At 46.5% G+C, this 15,086-nt stretch overlaps 1 protein-coding gene across 1 annotated transcript in view; it reads right to left on the reverse strand.

Annotated features, from left to right (window-relative positions):
- The window catches only part of PKD1L1 (polycystin 1 like 1, transient receptor potential channel interacting), a 358,247-nt gene that overhangs the window by 321,084 nt on the left and 22,077 nt on the right, over positions 1–15,086 (reverse strand). Inside the window, exons 3-5 of the mRNA XM_077491844.1 lie at positions 9,823–10,062; positions 6,126–6,258; positions 4,305–4,511 (exon numbers count right to left, since the gene is read on the reverse strand). Of these exons, the coding sequence (XP_077347970.1) occupies positions 4,305–4,511; positions 6,126–6,258; positions 9,823–10,062 (580 nt within the window). The remainder of the gene's footprint in view (positions 1–4,304; positions 4,512–6,125; positions 6,259–9,822; positions 10,063–15,086) is intronic.

A 15,086-nucleotide genomic window follows, 5' to 3' on the forward strand; every position in this document is an offset into this window, starting at 1 on the left:
TACACTCACTTTACATTGTAGCAAAGTGTAATTTCTCCAGTGTTGTCACATGAAAAGATATAATAAAATATTTACAAAAAAATTGAGGGGTGTACTCACTTTTGTGAGATAATATAAATAATAGATAGATAGATAGATAGATAGATAGATAGATAGATACATATATATATACACACACACACACACAGTGCTGTAAAAAATATTTGTCTCTTCCTGATGTTTATCGTTTTTTGCATATATCTCATAATTAAATGATTCAGATCAAAAAATTTTAATATTACACAAAGATAACCCGAGTAAATCCAAGATGCAGTTTTTTAATTATTATTTAATTTATTAAGGGAAAAAAATCAGTTCAAACCTGCCTGGCCCTATGTGAAAATGTAATTGCCCCCTCCCATGCTGAATCATGAATGAACTGTGATTAACCACAATTCTTTAGAAAGCTGAGCTAAAATGTCACTTGCCACACCCAGGCCTGATTACTGCCAAACCTGTTGAATGAAGAAATCACATAAATAGAAGCTGTCTGAAAAAGTAAAGCACACTAACAGATCGCAAAAGCCACACATCATGCCACAATCGAAAAAAAATTAGATCAGATTATAAACAAGCATGTATCGGTCTAGGAAGGGTTTCAAAGCCATTTCTAAGGCTTTTAAATTCCAGCGAACCATAGGGAGAGCCATTATCTACAAATGGAGATAACTTGGAATAGTGGTGAACCCTCCCAGGAGGGGCCGGCCAACAAAAATTGACAAAGATTCATCCAGGAGGTCATAAAAGAACCCATAACATCACCTAAAGAACTGCAGGCCAAACTTGCCTCAGGTAAGATCAGTGTTCATGATTCAACAATAAGAGACTGGGCAAAAATGGCATCCATGGGAGAGTTCCAAAGCCACTTCTGACCAAAATGAACACAAAGGCTCATCTCACGTTTACCAAAAAACATCTGGATTATCCCCAAGACTTTTAGGCAAATATTCTGTGGACTGATGAGACAAAAATGTTACTTTTTGGAAGGTGTGAGTCCCATTACATCTGGCATAAAACTAAATACAGCATTTCATAACAAGAACATCATACCAACAGTCAGACATGGTGGTGGTAGCGCGATGGTCTGGGGCTGCTTTGCAGCTTCAGGACCTGGACGACTTACTATAATTGATGGAACCATGAATATTGAGCTCTACCAGAAAATCCTAAAGGAGAAAGTCCAGCCATCAGTTCATGACCTCAAGCTCAAGTGCACTTGGGCTATGCAGCAGGACAATGATCCGAAACACAACAGCAAGTCCACCTCCAAATAGTTCAAATAAAGCAAAATTTAGGTTTTGGAGTGGCCTAAACAAAGCCCAGACTTAAATCCAATTGAGATGCTTTATCATGACCTTACATGCTGGAAAACCCTCCAGTGTGGCCGAATTAAAAAGAGTGAGCCAAATTTGCTCCACAGCAATGTGAAAGACTCATGGCCTGTTGTCGCAAACGCTTGATTGCAGTTGTTGCCACCAAGGGTGGCACAACCAGTTATTAGGTTTAGGGGGCAATTACTTTTCACATAAAACCAGACCGGTCTGGACAGCTTTTTTGTCTTAATAAATAAAACCATCATTTAAAAACAGCATTTTGCATTTACTCTGGTTATTTCTATGTAATAATAAATTTGGTTGATGATCTGAGTCATTTAAGTGTGACAAATATGCAAAAAAAGAAAAATAAATCATAAAGGGGGCAAATAGTATTTCACAACATTGTATACAGTGCAGTCCGTGTAGAATATACGTATATATATATATATATATATATATATATATATATATATATATATATATATATATACACGTGCAGTGTACAGTATATAATACAGTGTATGGAACTGGTTAACCCTATGACAGCGTGGGGTCTTCCCCAACATCCAAAACCAGGCCCTATTGGTCTGACATAGATTTTAATTGTCCATAACAGACCCTTATCCAAGCAAGCAGCCTGGCAGGCCAGGAAAGGTGGGACGAGCTCCCCAAAGCACCTTGTCCCCTTGTTGATGGGGACAAGAGCCTCTTCCCGACAACCCTGGCCATTGGTTGTCAGGGTCTTCGGGCGGGAGGCTTAACAGAATCTGGGTACATTGTCAAAAATTAAAAACCACAACAGACCGTTTTTGACAATTCCTTTATTAAAAAATAAAGAAATGTAAAAATGTGTTCTGCGATGTCCATCATCTTCAATCACACCGCCTGATGGACCCGAAAAAAAAATAAAAAAAAGCTCAGACTCGATGGGAGGCCTTCCGGCGACTCCGGGCTCTTGGCAGGGCCAGCTGTTATATAGGCAAGGACGGGGCCACCCAGTGATGTAACTGAGTGACCCCGCCCCTTCTGTCATGTGACGTCAGACGGGAGCGGGATCTTCTGGTTACATTTGCAGGTGGCCCCACCCTTGCCTATATAAGAACTGTCAAAGAGAAAAGACAGCAGTCGGTGGGGTCCTCCCATGTCTACAGAGTTTTTTCTTTTTTATTCTATTTTTTGGGTCCATCAGGCGGCATGGTTGACGACAGATATACAGTACATCGCAGGACACTTTTTTTCTTTTTTAATAAAGGAATTATCAAAAACTTTGACACTTTTTTTGGTGAATAGGTAGATACCCATTTACATAGGGGGGGCTGAGATCTGGGGGGGTCCTCTTGTTAAAGGGAGTTTCCAGATTACGATAAGCCCCCCACCCATAGACCCCGACAAATAATGGCCAGGGTTGTCAGGAAGAGGCTCTTGTTCCCATGCACCCCAAAGCACCCTCCCTATGTTGAGGGCATGTGGCCTGGTATGGTCTGGGGGGGGGCGCTTGCTCGTCCACCCCTATCCTGACCTCCAGGCTGCATGCGCGGATAAGGGTCTGGTATGTATTTTGGGGGAACCCACAAACCATTTTTTTTTTATTTTGCCATGGAATTCCCCTTAAAATCCAAACCATTTTTTTCCTTGATTTTGTATCTATATTGCCGGGACCAGGCAATACATTACAGCTGCGAGCAAGTTTAAATTCATTTTTTTCCTTTAGAAATTTCATTTTGCTGCAGCACTCTTCTACACATCACACAGATGCACCACTTTTCAGGTAGACTAAGGGAAACCCCAGGCACAATATTTAAAGGAATATTTCATTTTTATTGTTTCACTTTAAGCATTATTAAAATCAATGCTCCTGACAAAAACGGACGTTTTAAAAGCATTTTCTTTGCATTGATACATGTCCCCTAGGGCAGTACCCCGGTCCTCATACACTTTTTTAAGGCAATAACTTGCATATAAGCCTTTAAAATGAGCACTTTTGATTTTTCATGTTCGTGTCCCATATACTTTAATAGGGTTCGCTAGAACTTTTTGCCTGTTCGCATGTTCTGGTGCAAACTGAACCGGGGGGGTGTTCGGCCCATCTCTAATGAACTCCAAGAAAAGGCTTGCATGGCGAGTACAAAAATCCAATTCTTTTATATAAAATAAATAGAAAAAGAGAGTGCAGGCAAGGACATTAGGATGTCATGTAACATTGTATTAAAACAACAAATCATACATCCATCAATATGTTAAACTGACATGATTGTATGCAGGTGTTCGTACCCCTTTACAAGAGAACCCTCCATTGGATGTAGTTGTGAGTGTAGTCTATGTCCCTTTATAATCACGTGTAGGCAGAAGAAGAATGGGAACAGGCTAACCTTTACTTATGCCATGTAGGTATGTAGCCTTAAAAGGAGAAGGCCTTTTGGGCCTAGTTCTGGAGAGAGACCCTAAGGTAGGGACCCATGGTAAAAAGGACTCACGGTGGGGCATTTGGGAAACTGGCTTGACTTACTGGGTTTGAGTTCTGTGTACTGCTTTATTTTGTACTGGCAATGTGAAATATGGAAGTGGAGAAGCTGCTATACAGGTTCCAATGTAAAACTAAATTAAAACTGTTAAAAAGTTATGGGATTTGACATCCCTTTATTCCAGGAGGTGGGTCCCAGGCCAGGAAAGCATGAGTAACAAGATGGCTGAGTTTCTCCCTTAACAGGTGTGTGCATACCCTATCTGAAGAAGAAGCAGGTCGGTGCCTCTTGCCAGCAAGGCAGAAGCTGGCGCAAAATTTGGGCTGCTAACATGATGGCAACTAATTGATGACTTTTGTACAAAAGGTTCATTGTTTTTGTAGTTTTAGATTTATAAAAACTCGGGTCCAATTGGATTTCCAGAAAATAAAAAAACAGCAGAAATACAAGAACAACATGCTTCTGGTGTACATGGATGTTTACTTACTCGAGCTAGAGCTGTATAATTTCCATAATCAAGGGAAAATGCTGGCAATGTAATTGTTTGTTTACTATTCTCAACATGAGCTGGCAGGAAAATAAATGTTCCATCAGTTTTCATGAAAGACCAGTGGTATTTAAGGCCTTGAGAGATATTGCATATTACTGTAGCCTCAAATGTAACTCCAAGGAATAGGTCTTCATATCTCCGAATCTATAAAGTAGAATACATTTTATTGTACAATAAAATACTGTAAATTCTCATTTAATTTTTATATATGTAAAACAATAGTTTTATATGAATAGCTTCCAGCACTATACACATATATTATTAGAGACTTTGTCAATGGGCAAATGCAGTGTGCTTTCAGAAGCATTACGCTTACATTTTTATATTAGTTTAAGACGCTTCTGAGATTGTATGGAACTTACTGACAGATAAACTGGACCTCCTTCTGACCTGTATTTTGACGTTCTTCTAAGCTACGTCAAATTTTACACAGACTTATATGTGGATGGACGCAAGTTCTAATGTGAACAAACGCCTATCAAAACAAGCCCTTAACCTTTTCCCAGCCAGCCCTGTTGTCCCTTTAAAAAGAGATTACACTCAGGGCACAGGATGGACTTCATGATTAGCTGTCACAGTGATCACATGATTAGGAGCCTGTCCTGCCAGCTCCCAATCATGATAAGAGATGGAGAGCTGTCAATGTCTGTTCAGCCACTGTGCTAGGAGTGTGCAGCGAGAGCGAACCCAGTAAAGAAACCTCAACTGTCATTGAAGTGAGAAGCTGATTGTCTTCAGCTGTATCAGATGTTGCATGCATATCTGTTTGCCCTGACACTGTAAATGTCTGCCCTTAAAATGTGTGTATGTGTCTGCCATGTCACTGTATTTGTGTGTGTCTACCCTGACACTGTGTGTTCAGGACAGTACCCTCTAAATAATTTACTAAACTTATAGGAGAATTCAAAAAAGCTGCTGCATCAATTTTCTGTAGTTAATCCCTCATGTTAATTTATTGTGCCAAATTCAGTAAGGAATTTGCAACACTTTTGGTTCTGACAGTGACCCCTGCATCAAGTAGTTCTAAAATGCACCACTTTTACATTGTGTTGCATTGAATGCGCCAAATGTATGGCTACTTTCACACTGAGGCGCTTTACAGGTGCTATAGAGCGAAAGATAGCGCCTGTAAAGTGCCTCTCTTGTCACTCCAGTGTGAAAGCCCAAGGGTTTAGGGTGTCCAACTAGCGTTAGAAAACCTCCGATGCTCCCAACGCCCCAGTGTGAAAGTGCCCTAAAAGTGAAGTTAATTAAGACCAAATTCTCTTTTATTGTACAGAGAGAAAAACTGGCTTAGATATTATTTGCGAAAGTGTCTCATCCATTCTAAAAGTGGTGCAGTATGAGCCAAATTAAAGAATAAGTTCTAGTCAGCTAAATTAATTTGGAGCATTCTTCACCTGTGAATTGATTAGGGTTAGGAGGGGTGTACAAATGAGTAGACGGCTTTTGTGTAGGAGAGCTGCAGCTCTCCCATTACAGAGCTGAAAATACAACAAAAAGCTATACTTCCCAGCATAGATGAAATTGTAAATAGTCAAGAAGGGGCAGCGATCCAGGAAGTGGCAAACATTACAGTTATTTGTTACCGAGGTGTTTTTTTTTTTTTTTTTTTTAAACAATAATTTTTACTGGAACTTTAAATAATTTACTATTTTGCTCTACGGAGAAATATATACCAAAGATTGGAGCTAGCCATTAACACAAACATTTTTCTTTACATTAATAAACAAAATATAATGATCACATGAAGTATACCTGCAGTTTAAGGGGTCCCATATTTTTCACAGGGGGAGGCTGACAGGGTTCTTTCACAACAAAAATTTGCTTTGTCAAAAATGCAGAACTAACATTGTTGAATATGGAAACATTCACTGTGTATTCTCCTTCTCTGAAATTAAAATAAGGCATGAACAAAACTGTCCTAGACAAGAACTGGCACATACAAGAACATTTTACAGGCAATATGTTTTTAAAGAGATTTATGTGTTTTGATTTGTTTTGCAATGGCATATAATTATTTTGCTTAGACTTGCTTAGTTGACTAAGAAAAAATAATTTTCCATTGATATAGAAAGCAGCCTCAACACAAAGTCGCAGCTCATGAGAGGGAATTGAAGTCTCTGGGTAGGACTACCTTCACCTGGGGCACGTGGGGAGACCCATTCAGAATACCAGGATGCTACATGTAATTCTTTAATGGCTACCAGTGTAAAGCTGGAAATTCAGCTGTTTCAGCAGGGACATAATCTTGACAGAATGTTGGAAAAAACTTATCAGCTGGTCAATCTAGCTGTTGATCAGTGTATTTTTTACAGTGCGTAGGACCTACTTGTGTGGATGGGGGAAGCCATTCATTTTTTTTAGGGATGCACCGAAATTTCGGCCGCCGAAACATATCGGCCGAAAATGGTGTTTTCGGCAAAATGCCGAAAGGAAAATCGTGCCGCTAATGGGGCCGAAAATGGGGGCGGGGCCTGTGCGGGGCTCCGCCCCCTGGTGCCGCCCATTGCACAGGTGTTTTCCTTGTCCGTCCCCAGTCCTCTGTCCTCCTTTTGTCCCGCCTGACAGTGCAGTGATCTCCGTGTGTCACGGAGCTGTGCATTGAATTGCCTGGGCGGCTGCAGTAACAATGTCCCGCCTCCTGTGACAGACGGTACACTGATCCAATGGCGGGACATTGAATCAGCGTGACGTGATTACAGGAGGCGGGACATTGTTACTGCAGCCGCCCGGGCAATTCAATGCACAGCTCCGTGACACACGGAGATCACCGCTCTGATCCGGGCATGGGTAAGGCTGCATTTAGACACTGGCAAGCTGCATGAGGGGGGAAAGAGTGTGCCCAGGGCAAGCATTGCAGAGTTTTGTCCGCAGCTAAATCACACGTTTTTTGTGCCCACAGTGCTGCTGCATCCAAAAGTCATTTGTTTGCCTCTGAAACTATCTACCTCTGGCCACTTGTGTGAATATAGCCATGCTATATAACACCAGGTCACAGGACAAAGGCTGTACTCCCTTTATTGACCATATAATAAAAAATAATAATAATCTTGATTTTGATCCAGCTAGGTTTTTATCTCCATGTGATAGAATGGGGAAGGGTTAAGTTATTGCTAGTAGAGGTAACGATATGAGCATTCCCAACAGAAGTCTGTTGGAACGGAACCAGGTAGCTTGCTTGGGGCCAGTTCACACCAGATGCAGTTCCGTGTGCTTTTTGTGCAAAAAAAAAAAAAATAATGCATGCACAGTGTTTTGCATGTCTTCCAATGGCTCTAGTTCACACCATGCAGCCAGTTTCCACACCGGAAACTGACTGCATGGTGTGAACTACAGCCATTGGAATACATGGAAAACACTGTGCATGTATTTTTATCAGGCAGGCTGCATCTGAGGGGAACTGGTGAGGCTGCTTTGATCTCCTGTACCATGCCTGCAGTCTCTGACCATCTCCTGTACCATGCCTGCAGTCTCTAACCATCTCCTGTACCATGCCTGCAGTCTCTGACCATCTCCTGTACCATGCCTGCAGTCTCTGACCATCTCCTGTATTATGTCTGCAGTCTCTGACCATCTCCTGTATTATGTCTGCAGTCTCTGACCATCTCCTGTACTATGCCTGCAGTCTCTGACCATCTCCTGTACCATGCCTGCAGTCTCTGACCATCTCCTGCACCATGCCTGCAGTCTCTGACCTTCTCCTGCACCATGCCTGCAGTCTCTGACCATCTCCTGCACCATGCCTGCAGCCTCTGACCACCTCCTGTACCATGCCTGCAGTCTCTGACCACCTCCTGTACCATGCCTGCAGTCTGACCGTCTCCTGGACCATGCCTGCAGTCTCTGACCGTCTCCTGGACCATGCCTGCAGTCTCTGACCGTCTCCTGGACCATGCCTGCAGTCTCTGACCGTCTCCCGGACCATGCCTGCAGTCTCTGACCGTCTCCCGGACCATGCCTGCAGTCTCTGACCATCTCCTGGACCATGCCTGCAGTCTCTGACCGTCTCCTGGACCATGCCTGCAGTCTCTGACCGTCTCCTGGACCATGCCTGCAGTCTCTGACCGTCTCCTGGACCATGCCTGCAGTCTCTGACCGTCTCCTGGACCATGCCTGCAGTCTCTGACCGTCTCCTGGACCATGACTGCAGTCTCTGACCATCTCCTGTACCATGCCTGCAGTCTCTGACCATCTGCTGTATGAAAATATTTTTTAAAAACAGTCATTTTCGGTATCGGTGCTGTTTCGGTATCGGTTTCGGTTTTCGGCCTAGTGTATTTTTCATTTTCGGTATCGGTTTCGGCACCAAAAAACCCATTCGGTGCACCCCTAATTTTTTTATTTTTTAACATCCTGCTGGCTGTTCGAGAAAAATTATCCATCTACGGGCAGCTTGAGGTATATAAACGGGGGACCTATAGGTGTGCATTATAGTATGCCTGCCTCTGCAAACTAGACAGGGTTTAAGAGATGACACATTATATACTGCCTACCATTGACTACCAATATTTAAGGGGTCTAAATAAGGGTGCAATATAGCCTAGCTACCACAAGTAGGTGACCCAATCAACTTTTTACTATGACTTCTAGTTAAGACCTAGGCCGCGTACACACGGGCGGATTGTCTGCCCAACTACGTTCATCAGACAATCCGACAGACAGTCCGTCCAACTTTTGAATGAACGGACTTGACCACACACGATGAACAGACAGTCCGCTGAAAGCTTGCACGATGACGTGTACAGCACGTACGACGGGACTAGAAATACGACGTCCAATACACTGCAATGCAACCTTCGGCGTGTAAATCCTTTCTGAGCATGCGCCATACTTAGTCTGTCCAACTTGCCTACACACGAGCGGACTGTCCGCTGAAACCAAGTTTGGACGGACAAAATTACGGAAATTCCGAAAGACTTAGTCCGTCAGACTGTCCGCTGAAAAAGTCCGCTGAAGCCCACACACGAGCGGATTGTCCGCTGAAACACGTTTCAGCGGACTAAGTTGGGCAGACAATCCGCCCGTGTGTACGCGGCCCTAGTCTACATTCAATAATTCCTAGTATTCTGTTTGTAAAGTACCACTCTGAAAAAAAAATGAAAACATAAATATAAAAAGTGGACATATAGAAAAAGAATATGTTACCATGAACACATCTATATAGAGCAAATTGATATAGAGCCTCAGTTGAAATGTGACATTTGCAGAAAATAGTATTTGAGACAATCCCTAGCACTTAAAAGAGATACTAATCAGTGCTTGGATCATAGATGTTTAAGTATCACACTGATATAAAATTCCAAAGAAGCCAGAAAAGACACAGTCCACATATTGTAATTAGTTATAGTATTGATTACTAACAGATAATAATTGCAAAGGTAGGTTGTTATTTGGCACAGAAATTCAGTTCATCCTACCCTCCTACAGTTATACCGGGATTCTTTTAGTATACCTTCTATATACATGTGTGTCATTGTACTTTCCAAGTCTTTTGGTTCCATCTCCAAAATCCCAAAAATAGCTAACATTTGTTCCAGAATTTATTCTACAGTAAAAACCAACATTTGAATTTATAAGCACTGAAGGACTGGCAACAAGACGATTAGGAATAACTTTTCTCTGCACAAATATTGTGTGCACATCAGAAGTGAAAGAGTGGAATTTGTTTGAAGTTTTAACTACAACGCTATACCTGTAAAAAAAAAAATATACATAAAATTATATTATATATACACATACACACACACACACACACACACACACAGTATATGACCAGATATTCAAATCCATATTAAAAAAACTCTAAACATTGCATCATGGATCGATCATGTTTTAAATAAGCCCTTCATTAAAGTATTATATATTTAGATTACTCTGACATTAAAGCAATTGATTGTTATGTTAAATTAAATGTAAATCTATCTATTTTGGAGTATGTTCGGCATATTAACTCACTGAATACATACTGTACATGTAAATACATTCTTTTTCATTTGTTGCAGAGTTTCTTACCTGGGGAACTGTCAGTAACAGCACTTCCTATGGAAGGCTGACAATACTAATCTACTGCCTTACAATTAGTAGCATTGTCACCTGTCAGCCTGTCATGTGCACTCTCACTTGGTAGTTGAGTTCCCCATCAGGCCTGTGCATGCCCTTCACAGACTTGATAGGCAGCCCAATCGCAAACTAAAGGAGAGTGTATGTCAGGCTGACAAAGCTACTGCTGATTGTAAGGCGGTTGTCAGCCCTTAAAGAATTATCACCAGTTCTCAGATTAGGAAACTGGCGGTATTTAAGACCAACTCTAAGCTGGTGCACAAAAGGGAAAGCCAGTACTCGGAGTGGCCAATGTCTGTGCCATTAAACTGTCACGTATGTATAAAAAAAAAAAGGAGATTTTATTGCCCAAATATGACAATGTCCATGCTGGGAAATGACTTGCCCCTGGGTGGGCAGAGCCTGATGGCAAATTGAGAAACTAGAGTAGTAATCAGACATGGTATTTCATCCTGTTCTATTGTTATTTCCAATTATGGGCTTTGACAGCAGTGGCTGTTGCTGTCTGCAAGTAAAACATACACATTAGATTTTCTCATTATCCAGCCAAAAGCCGCGTACACACGGGGCGGACTGTCTGGCCAACTTAGTCCGTCAGACAATCCGACGGACAGTCCGTCATACTTTCGAATGAACGGACTTGACCACACACACCACTTTTTGAGCAGACTAATACGGCGTACTAAGTCCGCCATACTATCCGCCCTACTTTTGAAATGAACAGACTCGCCCACACACGCGGAGGAAAGTCCGCTCATTTCGAGCGCGTCTCCAGGAAGGCGGGGGCCCGCGAAGGAGACGTCGCTGGCCCCGCCGCCTGGTATGGACTTAAAGGGGAACCCAAACACCGAAAAAAATCGGCGTGGGGGTCCCCCCCAAGTCCACAACAGACCCTTGTCCGAGCACGCTACCCGGCCGGCCAGGAAAGGGGGGCGAGCGTGTTGATGAGGACAAGGGCCTCTTCCCGACAACCCTGGCCGTTGGTTGTCGGGGTCTGCGGGCGGGGGGCTTATCGGAATCCGGGAGCCCCCTTTAATAAGGGGGCCCCCGGATACCGGCCCCCCACCCTATGTGAATGAGTATGGGGTACAATGTACCCCTACCCATTCACCTGTAAAATAAAAGTACCAAAAAAAACACAACACACGAGATAAAATACTTTATTGCACAGCTCCGGGGGTCTTCCGTCTTCGGGGGTCTTCTCGCCAGACTCCTCCGCTATCTTCTTGTAGCTCTTTTGCTAGCGGAGGAGTCCGGCTTTCTTCCTCGCCGCCGGCCTCTTCTCCCGACTTCGGGGGTCTTGTCCCCCTCTTTGGTTCTTCTGCCGGGCCACTGCGCCTTCTTATAGCTCTTTTACAGGCGGTGGCCCGGTCTTCTGTCGCCACCGTCGCCGCCGCCTTCCGTTCTTCTTCTTCTTCTTCTTCTTCTTCTCCAGGAGATGTTGCCTCGACGATCTCTCCGGCCGGAATGCCAGGGACACACTGCGCGGCCACTTATATAGGGACAATGGGGCGGTGTCACATGGCTTTATGTCACATGGGTTGGTGTCACATGGTGACCCCGCCCCCTTACGATGTCATAGTCCCCATGTGACATCAACCCATGTGACCAACCCATGTGACATAAAGCCATGTGACATAAAGCCATGTGACACCGCCCCTTGTCCCTATATAAGTGGCCGTGCAGTGCGTCCCTGGCATTCCGGCCGGAGAGATCGTCGAGGCAACATCTCCTGGAGAAGAAGAAGAAGAACGGAAGGCGGCAGCGGCGACAGAAGATCGGGCCACCGCCTGTAAAAGAGCTATAAGCAGGTGCGGTGGCCCGGCAGAAGAACCGAAGAGGGGGACAAGACCCCCGAAGTCGGGAGAAGAGGCCGGCGGCGAGGAAGAAAGCGGGACTCCTCCGCTAGCAAAAGAGCTACAAGAAGATAGCGGAGGAGTCCGGCGAGAAGACCCCCGAAGACGGAAGACCCCCGGAGCTGTGCAATAAAGTATTTTATCTCGTGTGTTGTGTTTTTTTTGGTACTTTTATTTTACAGGTGAATGGGTAGGGGTACATTGTACCCCATACTCATTCACATAGGGTGGGGGGGCCGGTATCCGGGGGCCCCCTTATTAAAGGGGGCTCCCGGATTCCGATAAGCCCCCCGCCCGCAGACCCCGACAACCAACGGCCAGGGTTGTCGGGAAGAGGCCCTTGTCCTCATCAACCTGGGGACAAGGTGCTTTGGGGTGGGGGGGCCGCGCGGCCCCCCCTTCCCCAAGGCACCCCCTATGTTGAGGGCACGCGGCCTGGTGCGGCTCAGGAGGGGGGGCGCTCGCTCGCCCCCCTTTTCTGGCCGGCCGGGTAGCGTGCTCGGACAAGGGTCTGTTGTGGACTTGGGTGGGACCCCCACGCCGATTTTTTTCGGCGTTGGGGTTCCCCTTTAAGTCCATACCAGGCGGCAGGGCCAGCGACGTCTCCTTCGCGGGCCCCGCCTACCTGGATACCCGCTCGAAATGAGCGGACTTTTCTCCGGGCGGGAAAAGTCCGCTCATTTCAAAAGTAAGGCCGCGTACACACGCGCGGACTGTTTGCCCAACCTTGTTCGTCAAACAGTTTCGGCAAACAGTCCGCTAAAAATTTGCATGAGCGGACTTGCCCACACACGAGCGGACTGTTTCAGCGAACTGTTTGCCAAACAGTTCGCTCAACTTTTGAAATGAACGGACTCGCCCACGTAAGGAGGAGGCAAATCCGCCCATTTCGAGCGCGTGTACAGGTAGGCGGGGCCCGCGAAGGAGACGTCGCGGGCTCCGCCGCCTGGAATGGGCTTAAAGGGGAACCCCAACGCCGAAAAAAATCGGCGTGGGGGTTCCCCCAAAGTCCACACCAGACCCTTGTCCGAGCACGCTACCCGGCCGGCCAGGAAAGGGGGGCGAGCGAGCGCGCCCCCCCTCCTGAGCCGTACCAGGCCGCGTGCCCTCAACATGGGGGGTGCCTTGGGGAAGGGGGGGCCGCGCGGCCCCCCCACCCCAAAGCACCTTGTCCCCATGTTGATGAGGACAAGGGCCTCTTCCCGACAACCCTGGCCGTTGGTTATCGGGGTCTGCGGGCGGGGGGCTTATCGGAATCCGGGAGCCCCCTTTAAGAAGGGGGCCCCCGGATACCGGCCCCCCACCCTATGTGAATGAGTATGGGGTACAATGTACCCCTACCCATTCACCTGTGAAATAAAGTACAAAAAAAAACACAACACAGGGAAAAAATATTTTATTGCACAGCTCCGGGGGTCTTCCGTCTTCGGGGGTCTTCTCGCCGGACTCCTCCGCTATCTGTGTGTAGCTCTTTTACTAGCGGAGGAGTCCGGCTTTCTTCCGCGCCGCCGGCCTCTCCTCCCGACTTCGGGGGTCTTGTCCCCCTCTTCGGTTCTTCTGCCGGGCCACCGCGCCTTCTTGTAGCTCTTTTACAGGCGGTGGCCCGATCTTCTGTCGCCGCTGTCGTCGCCGCCGCCGCCTTCCGTTCTTGTTCTTCTTCTTCTTCTTCTTCTTCTTCTCCTGGAGATGTTGACTCGACGAGCTCTCCGGCCGGAATGCCAGAGCCGCGCTGTGCGGTCACTTATATAGTGACAATGGGGCGGTGTCACATGGTATATGTCACATGGGTTGGTCACATGGTGACCCCGCCCCCTTACGATGTCATAGTCCCCATGTGACATCAACCCATGTGACCAACCCATGTGACATATACCATGTGACACCGCCCCATTGTCACTATATAAGTGACCGCACAGCGCGGCTCTGGCATTCCGGCCGGAGAGCTCGTCGAGTCAACATCTCCTGGAGAAGAAGAAGAAGAAGAAGAAGAACAAGAACGGAAGGTGGCGGCGGCGACGGCGACGGCGACGACAGCGGCGACAGAAGACCGGGCCACCGCCTGTAAAAGAGCTACAAGAAGGCGCGGTGGCCCGGCAGAAGAACCGAAGGCGGCGACAGAAGAACGGAAGGCAGCGGCGACAGAAGACCGGGCCACCGCCTGCAAAAGAGCTACAAGAAGGCGCGGTGGCCCAGCAGAAGAACCGAAGAGGGGGACAAGACCCCCGAAGTCGGGAGGAGAGGCTGGCGGCGCGGAAGAAAGCCGGACTCCTCCGCTAGTAAAAGAGCTACACACAGATAGCGGAGGAGTCCGGCGAGAAGACCCCCGAAGACGGAAGACCCCCGGAGCTGTGCAATAAAATATTTTTTCCCTGTGTTGTGTTTTTTTTTGTACTTTATTTCACAGGTGAATGGGTAGGGGTACATTGTATCCCATACTCATTCACATAGGGTGGGGGCCTGGTATCCGGTGGCCCCCTTCTTAAAGGGGGCTCCCGGATTCCGATAAGCCCCCCGCCCGCAGACCCCGACAACCAACGGCCAGGGTTGTCGGGAAGAGGCCCTTGTCCTCATCAACATGGGGACAAGGTGCTTTGGGGTGGGGGGGCCGCGCGGCCCCCCCTTCCCCAAGGCACCCCCCATGTTGAGGGCACGCGGCCTGGTACGGCTCAGGAGGGGGGGCGCGCTCGCTCGCCCCCCTTTCCTGGCCGGCCGGGTAGCGTGCTCGGACAAGGGTCTGGTGTGGACTTTGGGGGAACCCCCACGCCGATTTTTTTCGGCGTTGGGGTTCCCCTTTAAGCCC

Source organism: Lithobates pipiens, unplaced genomic scaffold (assembly GCF_037356315.1).
Source record: "Lithobates pipiens isolate NorthernLeopardFrog02 unplaced genomic scaffold, aLitPip1_a1.2 Scaffold_19, whole genome shotgun sequence".
Lineage (NCBI taxonomy): Eukaryota > Metazoa > Chordata > Amphibia > Anura > Ranidae > Lithobates > Lithobates pipiens.